The 18843-nt window shown below is 40.6% G+C and overlaps 1 protein-coding gene across 4 annotated transcripts in view; it reads left to right on the forward strand.

Annotated features, from left to right (window-relative positions):
• The first annotated feature begins 207 nt into the window (after positions 1-207).
• The window catches only part of LOC108697831 (carnitine O-palmitoyltransferase 1, liver isoform-like), a 41149-nt gene continuing 22513 nt past the window's right edge, over positions 208-18843 (forward strand). Inside the window, exons 1-6 of one of the 4 annotated variants that reach the window (XM_041571636.1) lie at positions 208-362; positions 11683-11846; positions 13551-13690; positions 15159-15330; positions 17163-17264; positions 17885-18022. In XM_041571636.1, the coding sequence (XP_041427570.1) occupies positions 11706-11846; positions 13551-13690; positions 15159-15330; positions 17163-17264; positions 17885-18022 (693 nt within the window). In that variant the 5' untranslated portion in view covers positions 208-362; positions 11683-11705. Of the gene's footprint in view, positions 363-615; positions 746-8440; positions 8466-11682; positions 11847-13550; positions 13691-15158; positions 15331-17162; positions 17265-17884; positions 18023-18843 lie in introns of those variants that run through there. The other 3 variants (XM_041571639.1, XM_041571637.1, XM_041571638.1) reach the window with 3 other exon arrangements.

Genomic DNA, 18843 nt, shown 5'->3' on the forward strand with positions numbered 1-18843 from the left:
CATAACAGAAATGCTCATTGATGTGGGCAAGGGGCCCTCCAGCTGTGTGTGACAGAACTAGAACTGCTCCCAGACAGTTGAAGACTGGCTGCTGTTCTGTGACTGCTCCCTGACCTTGAATAATGGTAGCTGACTGGAATGAGAACTAATAGCTCAGAGAAAAGCTGCACCACCATGAGCAGGGAGACTGTGACACAGTTTGGTGGGAGCAGAGAGAAAAGGGCGGGACTTGGGCTGCTGTTGCAGGGTTGTGCCTGTCACTCACAGTTGTGATCACTTCCTGTGGAAGAGACGGAGAAGTCGCGAGCCTGATTTCAGCCTAGATAAGTGGGCAGAGCGTGCCTCTATACAGACATCGTGAGGTAAAACGCAATTTAAACCATTTTTATTGAGGGGCACTATGGAATTAAAGCAAGGGGGCATATAATACTGGGATATGGGGCTGATACAACAAAATCCCTCTTCAGTGCTGCTGTTCAAAACAGTAAACAGACCAGCCAGCTGTATTACTTCACACTTTCCTTCCAATAGCAGCAGCTGCTCTCATTGCTTTGCTTGCATAGAGATACTAGGGTAACTGTCCCTGCCCGTGAGGCAGTGCATTATGGGGCTGAAACTTTGCTTAATCTCAGGATGCCATTTTTAAACATCCGCTGCCCTCACTACCTCAGCCTTATCTCCCATACTGCTGGGTGACTTCCTGGTTTCCCTTTCACACTGACCTGGTGCCAGTCTAGTGATCAAGGTAGGGAGAATGATTTGCTCCACTGAATCTCAGGAGTGTGGATCTCCAGCTTGTCTAGTGAGCCAGTAACAGAGGTGTAAGATCAGTTACATATTCCAAAGCAAAATGACCTTTTAACTCTTTGTGCCTGTCCCATACGAGCATCTCCATCTGCGAATGTGTTTATATAATTTTATGCATTCTGCGTTAAAGGAGAACTAAACCCTAAAAATGAATGTGGCTATAAATTTTATATAGTGAACTTATTGCACGAGGCTAAAGTTTGAGCTTGTCAATAGCAGCAATGATCCAGGACTTCAAACTTGTCACAGGGGGTCACCATCTTGGAAAGTGTCTGTGACACTCACATGCTCAGTGGGCTCTGATTGGCTGTTGAGAAGCTAAGCTTAGGGCTCGTCACTAATTATCCAGCAGAAAATGAGCTTCCCCTGTAATATAAGCTGATTCTACAGGTTTGCTGATTATTAAATTCTGATGCTGATTGCACTGGTTTCTATGCTGCCATATAGTAATTGTCAGTTTTAATTACTAATCAGCCTTAAGGCCCCCATACACGGGCCGATAAAAGCTGCAGACAGAGCAAGTTGGCAGCTTATTGGTCTGTGTGTGGGGCCATCCGACGGGCTTCCCTGATCGAGATCTGGCAGGTTTAAAAATCCTGTTGGATTGCGGCCGCATCTATGCGTGTATGTGGTCCCGCGATCCAGTCGCCCATATCGGATCCATTATGATCCAATCGTTGGGCCCACGATCGGATTGACCGATATCGTCTACTTCAATCTGAGCATATTGGGGAGAGATCCACTCTTTTGGCGATGCGTCTATGGCCACCTTTATATTGTGACATTTCTATTCTATGTGTACTGTATATTGTGAGTGGGTCCCTAAGCTCAGTAAGTGACAGCAGCACAGAGCATGTGCAGTGAATCAGCAGAAAAGAAGATGGGGAGCTACTGGGGCATCTTTGGAGACACAGATCTTTACTGCTAAAGGCCTGTGGTTGCCTTGGGCTGGTACAGAAGCACAAAACATCATGTACAACATTTTTAGTTGCTTCTTTAATTAAGCTTTAGTTCTCCTTTAATGCATTTTACTGTCTGGGGAAAGCCTATATTAGTACAGGTATGGAACCTGTCATGCAGAATGCTTGAGACCTGGGGTTTTCCAGATAACGGATCTTTATGTAATTTGGATCTCCAATCCTTAAAGGGGTTGCTCACCTTCCAAACACTTTTTTTCAGCTCAGTTGTTTTTACATTGTTCACCAGAAGCGCATGCTTTTTTCAATTTACTTCCATATTTTATTTTTTAAACCTTCCATAGACGTGCAGATAAAGCCTGAAAGTCGGACGAGCGATCGTCTGTACCAATCTTCCGACCTGCCACTAACCATTCACATTAAATAAAGTAGTAATCAGACGATGTTCTGATGTTTTGCCCATGGCAGCATTAAATAATGCTCTACATGCAGGATTTGTGCAAAATGCCGTTATTTTGTTAGATTTTGTTTGTACTGGAATCGGTTATTTGAGTGAGCTCTAATACATCTGCTGGGAAAAGGAGCCCCCCCTATAAGATATATTGGATCTAACTGTCCGTGAATATCTGACACCCAACTACTGCATGAAGACAGAATGAAGAGAAACAGATGCTGATAGAGGAATAGTGAATATAAATTTGATTATTTCAGAAATGATGCAGAATATTTAATTGATTGTATTTACAAAGTTTCTTATTTCAGTATGTTGAGGCTTATATTAAATTTTCGCGATAGTTCCCCTTTAAAAATCATTGAAACATTCATTGAACCCCATAGGATTGTTTTCAACTCTTATAAGGATTAATTATATCTTAGTTGGGATCAAGTACAAGATACTGTTTTATTATTACTAATTCTGTTGAAAAATCAGTATTGATTAAAAAGCAGTCTATGGCTTTCCACGTAACAGATCCCATACCTGTACCTATATCCCACTTTTCAGTTTAATTGCCTTCAATATATACACCAGAAATAATGGCTTTATAAAAGGATAAGGAAAGGTAGTATCATTACTGGGTGCTAATTTTATAGGCAGAAGAAAAGTAGAAGTCAGGGTAAGGGTCTGGCCACACGGGCAGATTCGGGGTAGTTAGTTGCCAGGCCACAAATCTACTCTTCTTCGGGGCGACTAATCTCCCCGATCTGCCTTCCGCTGGCTAAAATGAAAATCGTCTGGGGGGGGCACATGGAGCGCTTTGTTTTCCAAAGTCGCTTTTAATTGCCTCATGAGGAAACTTCGGGCGACTTCGGAAAATGAAGCGCCCTAATAAATATCCCACCTTTGAATTTCTTCCTCTTCCATAATCCTATGAGAGAATGTGCAGGTTAGACGTGTTTGCTGTGTCCTGTTTAGCACTTCCTTGCTTTACCTTGGCTCATACCTTCTTTTTCTTTCCTTATAGTCCTTGCAGTTAAAGCACCAGTAACACCAAAAAATGAAAGTGTTTTAAAGTAATGAAAATATCATGTACAGTTGCCCTGCACTGGTAAAACTGCTGTGTTTGCTTCAGAAACACTACTATAGTTCATATAAACAAGCTGCTGAATAGCAATGGCACAGGATAAGTAATAGATAACAGATAACCTTATGTTCTACAGAGCTTATCTGCTATCTGCTGTTTAACTTGAGCCTTTTCTCCTTTGAATGGCTGCCCTCACTGCTACACAGCAGCTTATTTATATAAACAATAGTATGACTATGAAGATTTTCATTCATCCAGGTCATAGTATATCTAGTATAGGTCAATCTAAAAACAACTGGACTTGCTGAGTAATCAATGAAGACGTTTCACTACTCATCTGAGCAGCTTCTTCAGTACAACTGACTGGTGTGGGAAGTTCTCGGCATATAAACTCTTCCACTAATACATTTACAATGGCCCATTGTAACTCTTCAAAGAGGTGACATTTGAAGAAACTCACAGAGGTGTTGGTTCTGTGTAGTTACTGTGATAGGATTATCCAATGTGTCATGCAACTCCTAGATACAGGTGTTACTTGTGAGAGTTGCACTGAGACAAAAACTGGTACACCCAAAGGATCCAACACCAAAAGTAAAACAAAGCAATGTGGTATACGGAGTCCAGTGTAGCGAGGAGAGCACAGATCTATACATTGGGGAGACAAAACAACTGCTCTCCAAGCGAATGGCTCAGCACAGGAGGGAGAACTCTACAGGGCAAAACTCAGCTGTCTTTCTACACTTAAAAGACAAGGGACACTCCTTTGAAGACAGCAAGGTCCAAATCTTGGATAAAGAAGACCGCTGGTTTGAACGAGGCGTGAAAGAGGCAATTCATGTCAAGGTGGAGAGACCATCTCTGAACAGAGGTGGGGGCCTTCGACACCACCTGTCTGCTACATACAATGCTGTTCTAACATCTGTACCCCGGCGGTTTCACAACACTTCACACATCCATTCATGGAACTCTCACAAGTAACACCTGTATCTAGGAGTTGCATGACACATTGGATAATCCTATCACAACTACACAGAATCAACACCTCTGTGAGTTTCTTCAGATGTCACCTCTCTGAAGAGTTACAATGTGCCATTGTAAATGGATTAGTGGAAGAGTTTATATGCCGAGAACTTCCCACACCAGTCAGTTGAATTGAAGAAGCTGCTCGGATGAGTAGTGAAACGTCTTCATTGATTACTCAGCAAGTCCAGTTGTTTTTAGATTGACCTATACTAGATATAAACAATAGTAGTGTTTCTGAAGCAAACACAGCAGTTTTACTAGTGTAGGACAACACTGCATTATATTTTTAGTACTTTAAAACAATTGAATTTTTTGATATTACTGGTCCTTTAAGAACTGAGGCGTTCACCTGATTAAATCAAACACATCAAACCTGTTGTGCGGGGCTTACCTTGATCTAAAGGAAAAAGAGCTGTGCATGCTTTCTTTCATAACAGCTTGGGTGCTTCACACTGCGACTCTCTGACAGGTAAGAGCGGAGGGGTGAAATGAAGGAAACAGGAGCTTTTTATGATTTGAGATAAGGTAATCTGCTGTAACAGATAAGATTTTCGTTGTTTTTTTTTTTTTTTCATAGGATTGTTCTCTTACTACAGAACTTGTAGCGCAGTGGGCACAACTGCAGCTTTGTAATTAAAGCGGAACTATTGCGAAATTTTATATCAGCTTTATCATAATGAAACTTTTCTAAATATAATCAATTAAAAAGTCTGCATTGTTTCTGAAATAATCAAGTTTATCTTCACTATCCCTCTCTCAGCATCTGTTTCTCTTCATTCTCTCTTCTTGCAGCAGTTGGGTGTCAGATATTCATTGACAGTTAGATCCAATATATGTGATTGGGGGGGGGCTCATTTTGTAGCAGAGCTCACTCAAATTACTGATTCCAGTACAAACAAAATCTAACAAAATAACTGCCTTTTGCACAAATCCTGCATGTAGAGAGACATGATGTCTGGTGATTTTAATAGAGTGAGCTCTAATGCAAGGTTATGCACTTTGGCAAAAATAATATAAATGCAAGTTATACACTAAATGGCAGTGTGTTGGGAGTTTCCTTAAATAAGAAGGATCTAGGAGTCTTTGTAGATAACACGTTGTCTAATTCTGGGCAGTGTCATTCTGTGGCTACTAAAGCAAATAAAGTTCTGTCTTGTATAAAAAAGGGCATTAACTCAAGGGATGAAAACATAATTCTGCCTCTTTATAGGTCCCTGGTGAGGCCTCATCTGGAGTATGGGGGCAGTTTTAGACTCCAGTCCTTAAGAGGGATATAAATGAGCTGGAGAGAGTGCAGAGACTAAGTGCAACTAAACTGGTTAGAGGGAGGGAAGAGTTAAATTATGAGGGGAGACTGACAAGGTTGGGGTTGTTTTCTCTGGAAAAAAGGCGCTTGTGAGGGGACATGATTAGACTTTACAAGTACATTAGAGGACATTATAGACAAATAGCAGGGGACCTTTTTACCCATAAAGAGGATCACCGTACCAGAGGCCTACTTACCTACTTGGACCCCCTACCCGATCCGCAAGTACCTGATCCGCAATCTGACCATCAAGAAACAGGAAGTGCTGTCATTGTAAACCGGAAGTGACATCATTGGAAGTAGGCGTGATCAAAAAAAAGGACCAACGATCCGCAAACGTGGAGAACCGCAGACCCGCCTCTATACCCTCTCCCGAAACTTCTATCTGCAACCCGCAGGGTTCCGCAGGTTTTTGCGGGTAACCTGCGTGTACCCAACCTGCTGCAGGACTCTATCGTAGGATTTGAATTTTCATATGCTTTTTTGTTTTTTTCCCACACTGGAATTTTTCAGGGATATGTATTCATAAATAAGGAGACATAACCTGTGCTGATTTGGTTTGAGTATATTTCAGAAAATGAGATAAATTCGGATTTCGATAAATAACCCCTTTTTGGCTATATTTGGTGTTTGCTACAGAATTCATTCGTTTGTTTTTTTTAGGGATGCACCGAATCCACTATTTTGGATTCTGCCGAATACCGAACCCAATCCTAATTTTTATGCAAATTAGGGGTGGGAAGGGGAAAACATCTTTTACTTCCTTGTTTTGTGGCAAAAAGTCGTTCAATTTCCCTCCCCACCCCTAATTTACATATGCAAAGTAGGATTTGGATTTGGTTCGACCGGGTAGAAGGAATCGGCCGAATCCGTACACTGGTGAAAAAGCCCGAACCGAATCCTGGATTCTATGCATCCATGCTATAAAAAATAGTTTTTCTAAGCGATTATTTGGGTTGGGATCCAAAAAAAAGACCTTCCGATAATAATGTGACATTTTTAGTAATAGAAACAAGATTTTTGACTCGCCCATTAATAACTTAAAAAGCAGAAGAGGATCATGTTAGAAACTTCCACACCCTATTGCCAGTGGGAGTGCTAAATTGTGTTGCTTAATTACGTGGGCTGTAAACTTTGCCCCATATAAAGTTACTCTATCTCACGAGGTAGCGCATTGATACTGATATCAAAGCACTTCTGAATGAAAGGGGTGGGTTAACTTTTACTGTGTCCTAGAATGGCCTATTCCTAGCAACTTTGCAATTGGTCTTCATTATTTATTCAATATATTTTTTTAAATTGTTTGCCTTTCTCTACATCTTTCCAGCTTTCAGATTGGGGTCACTGATACCAAAAACTAAAAAACAATTGCTCTGTGAATTTATAATTTTTTTTTATAATTGTTACTTTGTACTCATTGTTACTTTGAACTCATTTAAACAACTGCCTGGTTGCTAAGGTAAACAAGACCCTAGCAACCAGATAGCTGCTAAAATTGCAAACAGGAGAGCTGCTGAACAAAAAGCGAAATAACTGGAAAATGACACCATAAATAAAATAATAAAAATTTAAAGGTGAATGACCCCTTCAAAGGACTTGTGAACCCAAAAATAGAAATGCAACTGATGCAAAAGCACTTAAGTGGTTTCTGGTCGGAATGAAGGTCATTTATAAACTTTGCTCATATTTATTTGCATATGGTTGTTTTTTGAATGTTTTTGCCTAAACCCTTAAACATGGCACTGATGTGTCCGTTGTTCCTTGTTTTGCAAATCCGCACCTTGTTCACGTTGTGAATGAGCCCCAATGTATGCCCAGTGACGGACAGATCTCATACATTCCTGGTGCTACATTCTCTGGGTGGCACTAGCACTTCATCTGGCATTAGCCTTAATTCTCCTGCAGCCCCAACACCTTGCTCAATCTGACTAGGAGTGGCAGTAAACCACTTTAGGGCCCCCAACATATCCAGAGGTTGTCCTGTTTTACCAATATATGTTGAAACTGTTCATTTATTGGGGCCTCGTGGAGCCCCCTTTACCTCCAGGACCCCCCAAGCAGCCGCAGGGCTTCCTCTCTTGTTACACCCCTGGCAGTAAAACTTTGTTTCCCCCAAGCAGCCGCAGTGTCTGCTTCCTCTCTAGTTACATCCCTGGCAGTAAAACTTTGCACCCAAGTAGCCGCAGGGTCTGCGAACATATCCAGAGGTTGTCCTGTTTTACCAATATATGTTGAAACTGTTCATTTATTGGGGCCTCGTGGAGCCCCCTTTACCTCCAGGACCCCCCAAGCAGCCGCAGGGTCTGCTTCCTCTCTAGTTACACCCCTGGCAATAAAACTTTGTTTCCCAAAAGCAGCCGCAGTGTCTGCTTCCTCTCTAGTTACATCCCTGGCAGTAAAACTTTGTTTCCCCCAAGCAGCCGCACGGTCTGCTTCCTCTCTAGTTACACCCCTGGCAGTAAAACTTTGTTTCCCCCAAGCAGCCGCAGGGTCTGCTTCCTCTCTAGTAACACCCCTGGCAGTAAAACTTTGTTTCCCCCAAGCAGCCGCAGGGTCTGCTTCCTCTCTAGTTACAGCCCTGGCAGTAAAATTTGGTTGCCCCAAGCAACCACGGGGTCTATTTCCTCTCTTGTTACACTCCTGGCAATACAACTTTGTTTCCCACAAGCAGCCACAGGGTCTGCTTCCTCTCTAGTTACATCCCTGGCAGTAAAACTTTGTTTCCTTTGGATCTTCCTCAGCCAGCTCACTCCACCCCCCATAATTCCCTTCTCAGATGACATCAGAATTAAAACCAAATCCTACGTGGCTTGACTCCACCCCACTCTCAAGTGGCAGTTGCTGCTGAAGGAAGCATGGCTGCTGCTGCTGCTGCTGCTCTGAACTCTCGTAAGCTCCTCTGTCCCTCTCTCTCTTTCTATGTGTGAGTGTGTGTGTTGAATCAAATTTTGCTAAATATCTCTTATCTGCGTGCCAGCATGGTTGCCATGGATTTCATAAGATTCATTGTTTACCGATGACGATAACAACTGATATCATACAGCTTTCGTATGTGAGAAGGGCATGTTGTAACAATGAGTAACAAAGTCATGATAACTTATTGCATCTTCAATAATTTAATGATGTCAACCCCCCCCCCCCAGATTATGGCACTTCAATTGAAACTAATTTGGTGCAGATTATTTTGTTTCTATGAGACGAGGGCAATGGCACAAGCAGCAATAAGTCACCTACAGGAATTTTGTTTTCACCTATAGATTGGAACAATTCAGCCACTTACAAATGTTTTTGTGTAACTAGTGCATTTAGTTTGTAACCAAGCTGTGACTTTATAAGATCCCTAAGGAAAAGGGAGTGTTTTATTGCTGATAATGGACATCATGGGACTGATTATCCTGCTATTTTTTTTGGCAGGATTAGAATCAACCAAGTGTAATGGATAAAATAAATAATAATTTTATATTCAGTACTGTGGTACTGGTACCAATATGATCTGGTACTGTTTTGATTTCAGTGGTGGAACTATCCGGAGAGCAGGAAGTGCAATTGCACCAGGACCTGCACCCCCTTGGGGCCCGCCAGTGGTTTGCACTTCCACATATCCACCAAGAAGACTTTTTCCGTATACTATAAAAATCAGATTACACTGTAAACGGTTTCCTTTGCAAGAGTGAATGGTGGATTAATAGGATGTGAGGTCCCTAGGCGACACTTTCCGCAAGCCCCCCTTCTAAGATATTCCCGCTTCCAAAAATGTAGAAATGTGCAACAATTAATCACCTGGAGACACAAGGGGCCCATGATCTAGCTTTTTTTTCAATCATTATTTGTATTCTATTTTATATGTACTTTATCTGCGCTGCTGAGCCTACGTCCGTTTGGAATGGGTGCACGGTCGGTACCTGCTGGAAGAAGTTTAGGCAGCCAGATATAGCAAGGCACATTTGTGTGTTGCATGTTTGAGATCTGAAGGTGGCCATACATGGGCAGATTAAAGCTGCCAATATTAATCCTTTAGACCAATTCGGCAGCTGTGTGTAGGGGGCTTCCGACGCATCTCCCTGATAAATATCAGGCCAAAAATCAGACAGATATCGATCAGGCAGGTTTGCTTTTTCCTGCGATCGAGGACTCGTGGTCGTATGACCCGTTGGTGCCCATTTCCTTTGTATAATCCGATCGTTTGGCCCTGTATTAAACGAGCATGCTAGTGATGTCACTGGTGCGCAGGGTCGGACTGGGCCGGCGGGATACAAGAAGAAAACCCAGTGGGCCCCGGCTCTTGTGGGCCCCAGCTCTTGTGGGCCCCAGTTGGCCCACACCCACTCCCTGCCCTGAACTCCGAAGGAAAAAGTTACGCACCCCCTGAGACAGCAGCCTGGAGGGCCTAGGGTTGCCACCTTTTCTGGAAAATAATACTGGCCTTCCTATATATTTATCTTTTTTCCCTATTAATACGGGTATAGGATCCCTTATCCGGAAACCCGCTATCTAGAAAGCTCCGAATTACAGAATGGCTGTCTCCTGTAGACTCCATTTTATCCAAATAATCCAAATTTTTAAAAATGATTTCCTTTGTCTCTGTAATAATAAAACAGTAGCTTGTACTTGATCCCAACGAAGATATAATTAATCCTTATTGGAAGCAAAACCAGCCTATTGGGTTTATTTCATGTTTAATTGAATTTCTAGTAGACATAAGGCATGAAGACCCAAATTACAGAAAGATCCGTTATCCGGAAAACCCCAGGTCCCGAGCATTCTGGATAACAGGTCCCAAACCTGTAACATTAGGATCAACCATAATTTTTACTGGCCAGGCCAGTAAAATACCGGCCAGGTGGCAACCCTAGGAGGCCCAGTCCTAGTTCATCTTGCCTTGTCTGGCTGCCTAATCTTCTACTAGTCATAGGGGAGACTTCAGTAGGTGCCAATGCAACCAGCTTAAGATTTTCTGGGATGCCACTGATTTCACCCTTATATGGAAAAGTTTCTGTGCAAACTAGGGATGACCATGATGTTATCCAGTTTTACAAAACAAAGGGCTAAGAAGCAATGATCCATACTGAGCAGGAAAGAGCTGCTAATCATCACTCTGCTTAAAGAAAGGGCATTGACATATTACATTTTTAATTTGGACTGTGAGTGATGCAGTTGGTTGGATCGGTGTAGTTTGAATTTTGTACTTTGTGGAGACATCAAGAGGCACATTTATCAAAGGTCGAATTTAAAATTCATGTGAGTTTTTAAAAACTCCCCTAAACTCACATAAATTCGAAATTCAGCCAATCGAAATTTGTTAATAAAATCTAATTTTTAAAACTCAGGTGAATTGGTTTGACCCTAAAAAACTCAAATTGGATTCGAATTTATCAAACTCCATTCGAGATTTTTCTCTGCAAAAAAATACTCCATTCCAGTTTTTTTTCTCCAAAAAAATCTAGAATGTCAGGAAGGCTGCAGATAGTTCCAAATTGATCCTTGGACCTCTCCCATCGACTCAAACAGCAATTTCGGCAGGTTTTAGGTGGCAAATAGTCAAATTTGAATTCTTAAAGGGCCAGAGTATGTTAAATCTCAAAAATCAAATTCGAATTTTCAAACAATTGAATCGAATTTGAATAACTACCTAGTCCAATTTGACAGTTTTGACCATAAAAGATTAGAAATTTCGAATTAGAATTTTCAATTCGACCCTTGATAAATCTGCCCCTTATTGATTATATAGCCCAAAATTGTCCTTTGTGCGGTCCCCTCAATAGCATGATTACATGCCTACAAAGAAAGGACTGTTTTTTTTTGTTTTACTTTTGGAAAACATTGGATTATCCAATCGTATGCTGGCAATGCAATATTGAGAGACTGTAAACTGTAGAGGGCAGGGACCTCCCTGTTTATAATTTACACCACTGCCTAGTTGCTTTGGGTCAGGGGTCCTAAACTGGACAACTGAAGAACAAAATTGTTTTCTCAAAAGTGCCAAAATATGATTGTTAAAAGGTTATTTTCATTTTGAACTTTTACTGTTAACATTGTGCGGTCTTCTGTATTTGACGGCACAGATTCCATTGACTTACAACTACTCTTGCCCTTTTTTGTCCTGCAGGTTGACAGATTTTAAGTACCAAAATGGCAGAAGCCCACCAGGCTGTGGCATTTCAGTTTACAGTTACTCCTGAAGGTATTGACCTCCGTCTGAGTCATGAAGCACTGAAACAGGTCTACCTCTCAGGGTTACGTTCATGGAAGAAGAAATTTGCCCGGATAAAGGTAAAATATTAGAATCTTCCCTTTATGGCCTGATATGTGCCCATCTTTTTCCATAAAAAATAGTCACTTAAAGAGCCATAAAAAGCCAGTATGAATGGTTTTCCATTTATCTTTCTCAACAAATGAAATGGTTAGATGTTCAGAGGGAGCTGTGTAGAAACAGGGAGACCTATGCAGGTTATTAACCAATTACATACATGGTAGCCAAAGCAGGCTAACATCTTATTGTCAGTTGCCAGGAAGATCAGATCATGTATGGGAGCTATCCACTTAAAGGGATACTGTCATGGGAAAAAGTTTTTTCCCAAATCGCATCAGTTAATAGTGCTGCTTCAGCAGAATTCTGCGCTGAAATCCCTTTCTCAAAAGAGCAAACAGTTTTTTTTTATATTTTTAATTTTGATGGGGCTAGACATATTGTCAGTTTCCCAGCTGCCCACAGTCATGTGACTTGTGCTCTGATAGACTTCAGTCACTTTTTACTGCTGTATTGCAAATTGGAGTGAAATCACCCCCCTCCCCCCCCCCCCCCCCAGCAGCCTAACAACAGAACAATGGGAAGGTAACTAGATAGCAGCTCCCTAACGCAAGAAAACAGCTGCCTGGTAGAAGGGCAGGGGGACACGTGCAGATATGGGGAGATATAGTCGCCTGGCGACTAATCGCCTCTACTTCGGGGGTGACAATCTCCCCGAAATGCCTTCCCCTGCCTTCCGCCTGCTAAAATGAAAAATTACCTGCACCAATGCACTTGCGGCGCTTCGTCTGAAGTTTCCTCGTGAGGCAACTTTGGGCGACTTCGGAAATCGAAACGCCACGAGTGCCATTGCACTGGCGTTTTCTCATTATAGCAGGGGGAAGGCAGTTCGGGGGGGGTTATCGCCCCACAGAAGAAGCGATTAGTTGCCAGGGACTAAATCTCCCAGAATCTGCCCCTGCCCTAACTGCAGAGACACACGCTGCTATTTTGGGAGATTAGTCACCCAGCGACAAATCGCTTCTTCGGCCGGCTAATCTCCCCGACCTACCTTCCGGCTAGAACGTAAATTGCCGGCGCAATGGCACTCTGGTCGATTCGGCTGTCCGAAGTCGCCTGAAGTTTCCTCATGGGGCGATTTAAATTGTAGGCAGTTCACGGAGATTAGTCGCCCGAAAAAGAAGTGATTTGTCGCTGGCCGACTAATCTCCGAAATAGCAGCGTGTGTATCTGCCCTAAGGGTGGTGGCAGACGTGGCTACTGGGGGAGATTAGTCGCCCAGCGACAAATCACCTCTTCTTAGGGCAACTAATCTCCCCTAAATGCCTTCCCGCCGGCTAGAAAGCACATTGCCGGTGTGAAGGCACTCGGAACTCTTTGTTTTCCGAAGTTGCCTCACAAAGAATATTCAGTGCGACTTCTGAAAGCCCAAGTGCTGGATCTTTCTGAAAGCACATGACCAGGCAAAATGACCTGAGATGGCGGCTACTCACCAATATTACAACTAAAAAAATACACTTGCTGGTTCAGGAATGAAATTTTATTTTGGAGAGTAAATTATTTGCAGTGTAATTTAGAAATAAAAAATACATCATAAAAATCATACCAGAATCCCTTTAATTTTGCCAATGATCTTATACACATGCAGATACAATCCAGTCATCATCTAAAGGGATCTACCAAATGCCAATACTTGGATTTATATTTATTTTGTGTCCTTTCTGCAGAATAGCTTTATCACTGGAGTTTACCCTGCCAGCCCATCGAGCTGGTTTTTTGTCGTTATTGCTATCATGGGCACCTTGTTTGCTCGTGTTGACCCATCCATGGGAATGATAGAAAAGATAAAAGAACATCTGCCTGTAAGGTATGGTTTTTTTTATTTTCCTATTTTACTGATTTCTCAGTAGGTCCACTTTTAAAAGACACTGTTGCAGAATTGAAACAGGAGGACATAGGTATTCCTGGACGAAGTGTATGAGCAGAGTTGATTTTTCTTTCACAGTTGGTTTATACCTGTATCTGGAAGTGGATCCCTATAGTATTCTGAGTTTGTCTCTCATAATTCCCAACAGTAAAGCAGTTGCATAGTTAAAGGACCAGTAACATGAACATGTTTTTTTTTTTAAAAAAATTCATTAGTATACATAGAAGAAAAAAACACCAAGACAAATTAAACTTTAAAATCGCAAAGCTTTTATTAAGAAATAACTTAACGAAACTCCACTCCTCTTTCGAAAAGGTGACACGGCGACGATCTATCGTGTGGCACTCGATTTCTCTTCCCTGGCTATCTCGTATAAGGAAGGCAGGGAGGAGAAATTGAGCGCAGTACGATGGATCGCCTGATCGCAAGTGGAGTTACGGTAAGTTGTTTCTTAATAAAGACTTTGCGATTTTAAAGTTAAATTTGTCTAGGTGGGTTTTTTCTCGATGTAAACTAACAAATTTGTTTTTTTTGTTTGTTTTTTTTTATGTTACTTGTCCTTTAAGGTTCCCAGTGTTTCCTTACATGAAATTGTGCAGATTAAATATTCATAAGGATAAACGCCTCATTTAATTTAAAGGGGAACTATTGCAAAAATGAAAATTTCATATAAGCTTTAGCATACTGAAATATAAATATAATCAATAAAAAATTTGGTACAGTTTCCAAAATAATCAAGTTTATGTTCACTATCCCTCTCTCAGCATCTGTTTCTCTTCATTCTCTCTTCATACAGCAGTTGGGTGTCAGATATTCATTGACAGTTAGATCCAATATATCTTATAGGGGCCTCCTTTTGCCTAGAAGATGTATTAGAGCTCACTCTAATCACCAGACATGTCTCTCTACATGCAGAATTTGTGCAAAAGGCAGTTATTTTGTTAGATTTTGTTTGTACTGGAATCCGTTATTTGAGTGAGCTCTAATTCATCTGTTAGGAAAGGAAGCCCCTCTATAAGATCTATTGGATCTAACTATCAATGAATATCTGACAACCAACACGTGACAGAATGAAGAGAAACTAATTCTGAGAGGAATAGTGAAGATAAACCTGATTATTTCAGAAATGATGCAGAATATTTAATTGATTATATTTAGAAAGTTTTTTATTTGAGTATGATGAAGCTTATATTAAATTTTCATTTTTGCAATAGTTCCACTTGAAGCATTCAACAAACACCTCCTGAACAAGCACACTGAATTCCAGTTAGTTTGTGTAAATGAGTACTTTGCTTTTTACAATGTCTAAAATGCAATCATAGTAAGATATCAGCAGTATATTTGGCAGTGATATACCTTCCTTATTCCTTTCTTAATTGCTCTTGTCTTTTCCCCCTTAATTTTGCAGTAGTTATCTGTCTCATCAGGGCCAGAGCATTTTAAGTGCCCTCCTATTTTCTACTGGACTTTGGTTTGCACTTATTATGACCATGAGGTTTATTCTTAAACAACTCTTATCGTACCATGGATGGATGTATGAGCAACACGGCAAGGTGTCAGCCAAAACTAAGTTATGGTTTGTAAGTACTGAATATTTGTTTTTGTGAAGATGCAATTGTAATTAAACAGTTGGTTCTTTCTGTAAATTGGTATTTATTGTGCTTCCATATAAAAAGGATAGTGTTATTATAAAGGAATAGTAACACCAAAAAATAAAAGTGTTTCAAGTAATAAAAACATAATGCAGTGTTGCCCTGCACTGGTAAAACTGCTGTTTGCTTCAGAAACACTACTATTGTGTATATAAATAAGCTGCTATGTAGCAATGTTGCAGCCATTCAAAGGAGAAAAGGCTCAGGTTACACAGCAGATAGCAGAGAAGCTCTGTAAAACATAATGGTGTTATCTGTTATACACTATTTATCCTGTGCCATATAGCCTTTTTTTGAGTTTCCAGCATTGCTCCCCAGCAGCTTGTTTATAAGAACTATAGTAGAGTTTCTGAAGCAAACAGATCGGTTTTACCAGTGCAGGGCAACACTACGTGATTTTTTCATTACTTTAAAACACTTCACATTTTTGGTGTTACTGTTCCTTTAAAGAGATGCTGACACAAGAAATTAAACCATTTTTACATCTACCATAGTACTGGCTTTGATTGCTACTTCTAATTTTGCCATAAAGTATTTGCTCAGAGCTTTTACATAACCTATCTGACTTCCTGTGCTCCTCTATAAGGGGGCTGCCATATTTGTGCAGCAGGAGTCCGTTGGCATTGGAAACTTTAACCAACAGGCTGAGATGGAACAGTCTGGTTGGCAAAACAGTCAGGTTTAGGAACGTCAACTAAAAATTATTTGCAAAAACAGACCTTTCAGCAAAAAATGATAAACATGACCTATAGGTAACTTTTAATGTTCATTCATATTTTAAAGGGCTTGTAAAGGTACAAAAATAATATCCCATTTTTACTTTCTTTAATAATAAACTTAATAACTTAATTAAAAAATGTTTACCGTTTTTATAAGAAACCTGGCTGTATGCAATGAAATTCTCCCTTCATTTACTGCTGTGGATAGGAATTGTCAGACGGTCCCTAACTGCTCTGCAGGGAAACAATCATACTTATGAACAGCAGGGGGAGCCCCCGTCTTACTTCACAGCCATGCAGAACTCAAGCAGCTTTGTTTTTGTTTTCCTGTAAAACAGTTGGCGACTATGTAGAGATTTGTATTGGATTTTATTTTTGCCTTTACATCCCCTTTACTGTTTCCAACTCCAGCTGCAGGGACAAAGATCATGGAGCCAGATTTAAACAGATAAACTGGGATTCTATTTGGAGGATTATTTTGCTGCAGCCACTGGTTCTGCAGAGTTGGAGAAAGTTTGTATTAAACAATACAAAAACTATAAAATCCACATCAGATTACATGACAACATAGGACCCAGTGCAGTCTGATATTCTGATTATTAATCAGTCTTGCTGTATCGGCTTCTGGCAGATATTATTTGACTTGTGCTGTTTTGATCATTTATGATGATCCCTAAGCAGCCCAGACCACACTGAGCATGTGCACAGTCTTGGTCTTGCAAAGATGTATAACAAAGTTACAAGATGGTGACCCCCTGTGGCCAATTTTGAAAGCATAAATCATTTGTTTGATTAGGCTTGTGGTGCAGTAAGTTCATGTTTACAGTTGGTATACAAAATATAGCATTTCTAGCCTTATTCTATTTTAGACTTAAATTCCTCTTATAAAGTAGTTTTTTAGCGTCAGTATCACTTTAAGAGGTCTGCACAGCTTTAAAGTGAACTACTTCATGTTTCTGATGCTGAACATGTATTTATCTAACCCGTCCTGTGTAATTTAATTATATCTACTGCTGTGTTCCCTTTTCTTTCATGTCATAGGCTTTGGTAAAGATTTTTTCTGGCCGCGATCCAATGCTATACAGCTACCAAGCAGTACTGCCACATCTTCCTGTTCCAGGAATTAAAGATACAGTGCAGCGGGTACGTTTGCTAAGGAAAACAATTCTCGATATAAACAATACAGACAAATATTTTTAAATGGGTCTGCAAGAAAGTTTTCAAAGAAGGATTTTGTTCTCCTATACTGTCTGACAGTCCATAAATTTTCAATGTTTGTGCCTTTTTCCCAATTTTTTTTCTGTGGAGTTACAGGTACAGGGTGTGTGCTTTATCTGAAGCTTCAGTAATGTGTACTGATTGCATCATCTAAAATCAACATTTCCGTTCAATTCCTGCTGAATAAAACTTCCGTTGCTCTCAATCTCAAGCATTATTAGGAAAATGAATCTCAGTGGGTAATTGTAATTGTTGTAAAAAGTATTTTTCTTAATGCGGTGCAAATAGAGAGGACGGATAGATACATCTGGGTATATGGGGGGTTAAAATCCTGAACCTACAAACAAAACAATGCATGTGCATAGCAATTACCTTATAGCAAGTTTGTCCACAATCTAGACCCATCTTTGCAGCTAACTTTGTTATATAGTTTCATGTACATTGTTTTTTACACATAGGGAAGCATATATTTTATTTGTTTTTTTAGTACTTGGACTCTGTTAGACCACTGATGAGTGACGCATATATTTTATTTGTTTTTTTAGTACTTGGACTCTGTTAGACCACTGATGAGTGACGAAGAGTTCAAACGAATGACCGCTCTTGCAAAGGATTTTGAAGGGAGCTTGGCTCCAAGATTGCAGTGGTATCTGAAGATAAAATCCTGGTGGGCCTCCAACTATGTAAGAACGCAATCCTTCGATATTCCTTACCCTTAAATGAATTAGTAACCCTCCAGTTATACAATAACTATTTATTTAAAGGAGAAGGAAAGCTACCAAGGCAGTTTATTGCCAATAGATTAGCCACAATAAGCAAGCTATAACACTATATTTATTCTGCAGAATGCTTTATCATCCCTGAGTAAACAGCTCTAGAAGTTCTCCGTTTGCTTAGCATAGCAGCCGCCATATTAGTTTACTGTGATATAACTTCCTACCAGAGTCTCTCCCTGCTCACTCATAGCTCTGGGCTCAGATTACAGCGGGAGAGGAGGAGGGAGAGAGAGAGGAGCAAACTGAGCATGCTCAAGCCCTAGCCCTGGAGGTTAATGCTGAAAACAGGAAGTCTGATACAGAAGCCCATGAGTACACAATAGAAGATAAGAATTGCTGTGTTTCTTTTGACAGAGGACTCAGAGCAGCATTACTTTTAGAGTTTACTGGTGTATTTATATAGACCTTTCTGATAAAGCTTACTTAGTTTTAGCCTTTCCTTCTCCTTTAACTAGAGCAATGCCTTTCCTTTGTTGTATTGCACTATTAATCTTAGGGATGCACCGAATCCGCTATTTGGGATTTGGCTGAATCCCCGAATCCTTGGTGAAAGATTTGGCCAAATACCAATCCGAATCCTAATTTGCATATGCAAATTAGGGTCAGGAAAGGAAAAAGTGGAAAAAATTATTCTTTTGAGACGAAAAGTCATGTGATTTCCATATGCAAATTAGGATTTGGATTCGGTTCGTCCAGGCACAAGGAAAAAGGCCGAATCCTGAACCGAT

Source organism: Xenopus laevis, chromosome 7S, assembly GCF_017654675.1.
Source record: "Xenopus laevis strain J_2021 chromosome 7S, Xenopus_laevis_v10.1, whole genome shotgun sequence".
Lineage (NCBI taxonomy): Eukaryota > Metazoa > Chordata > Amphibia > Anura > Pipidae > Xenopus > Xenopus laevis.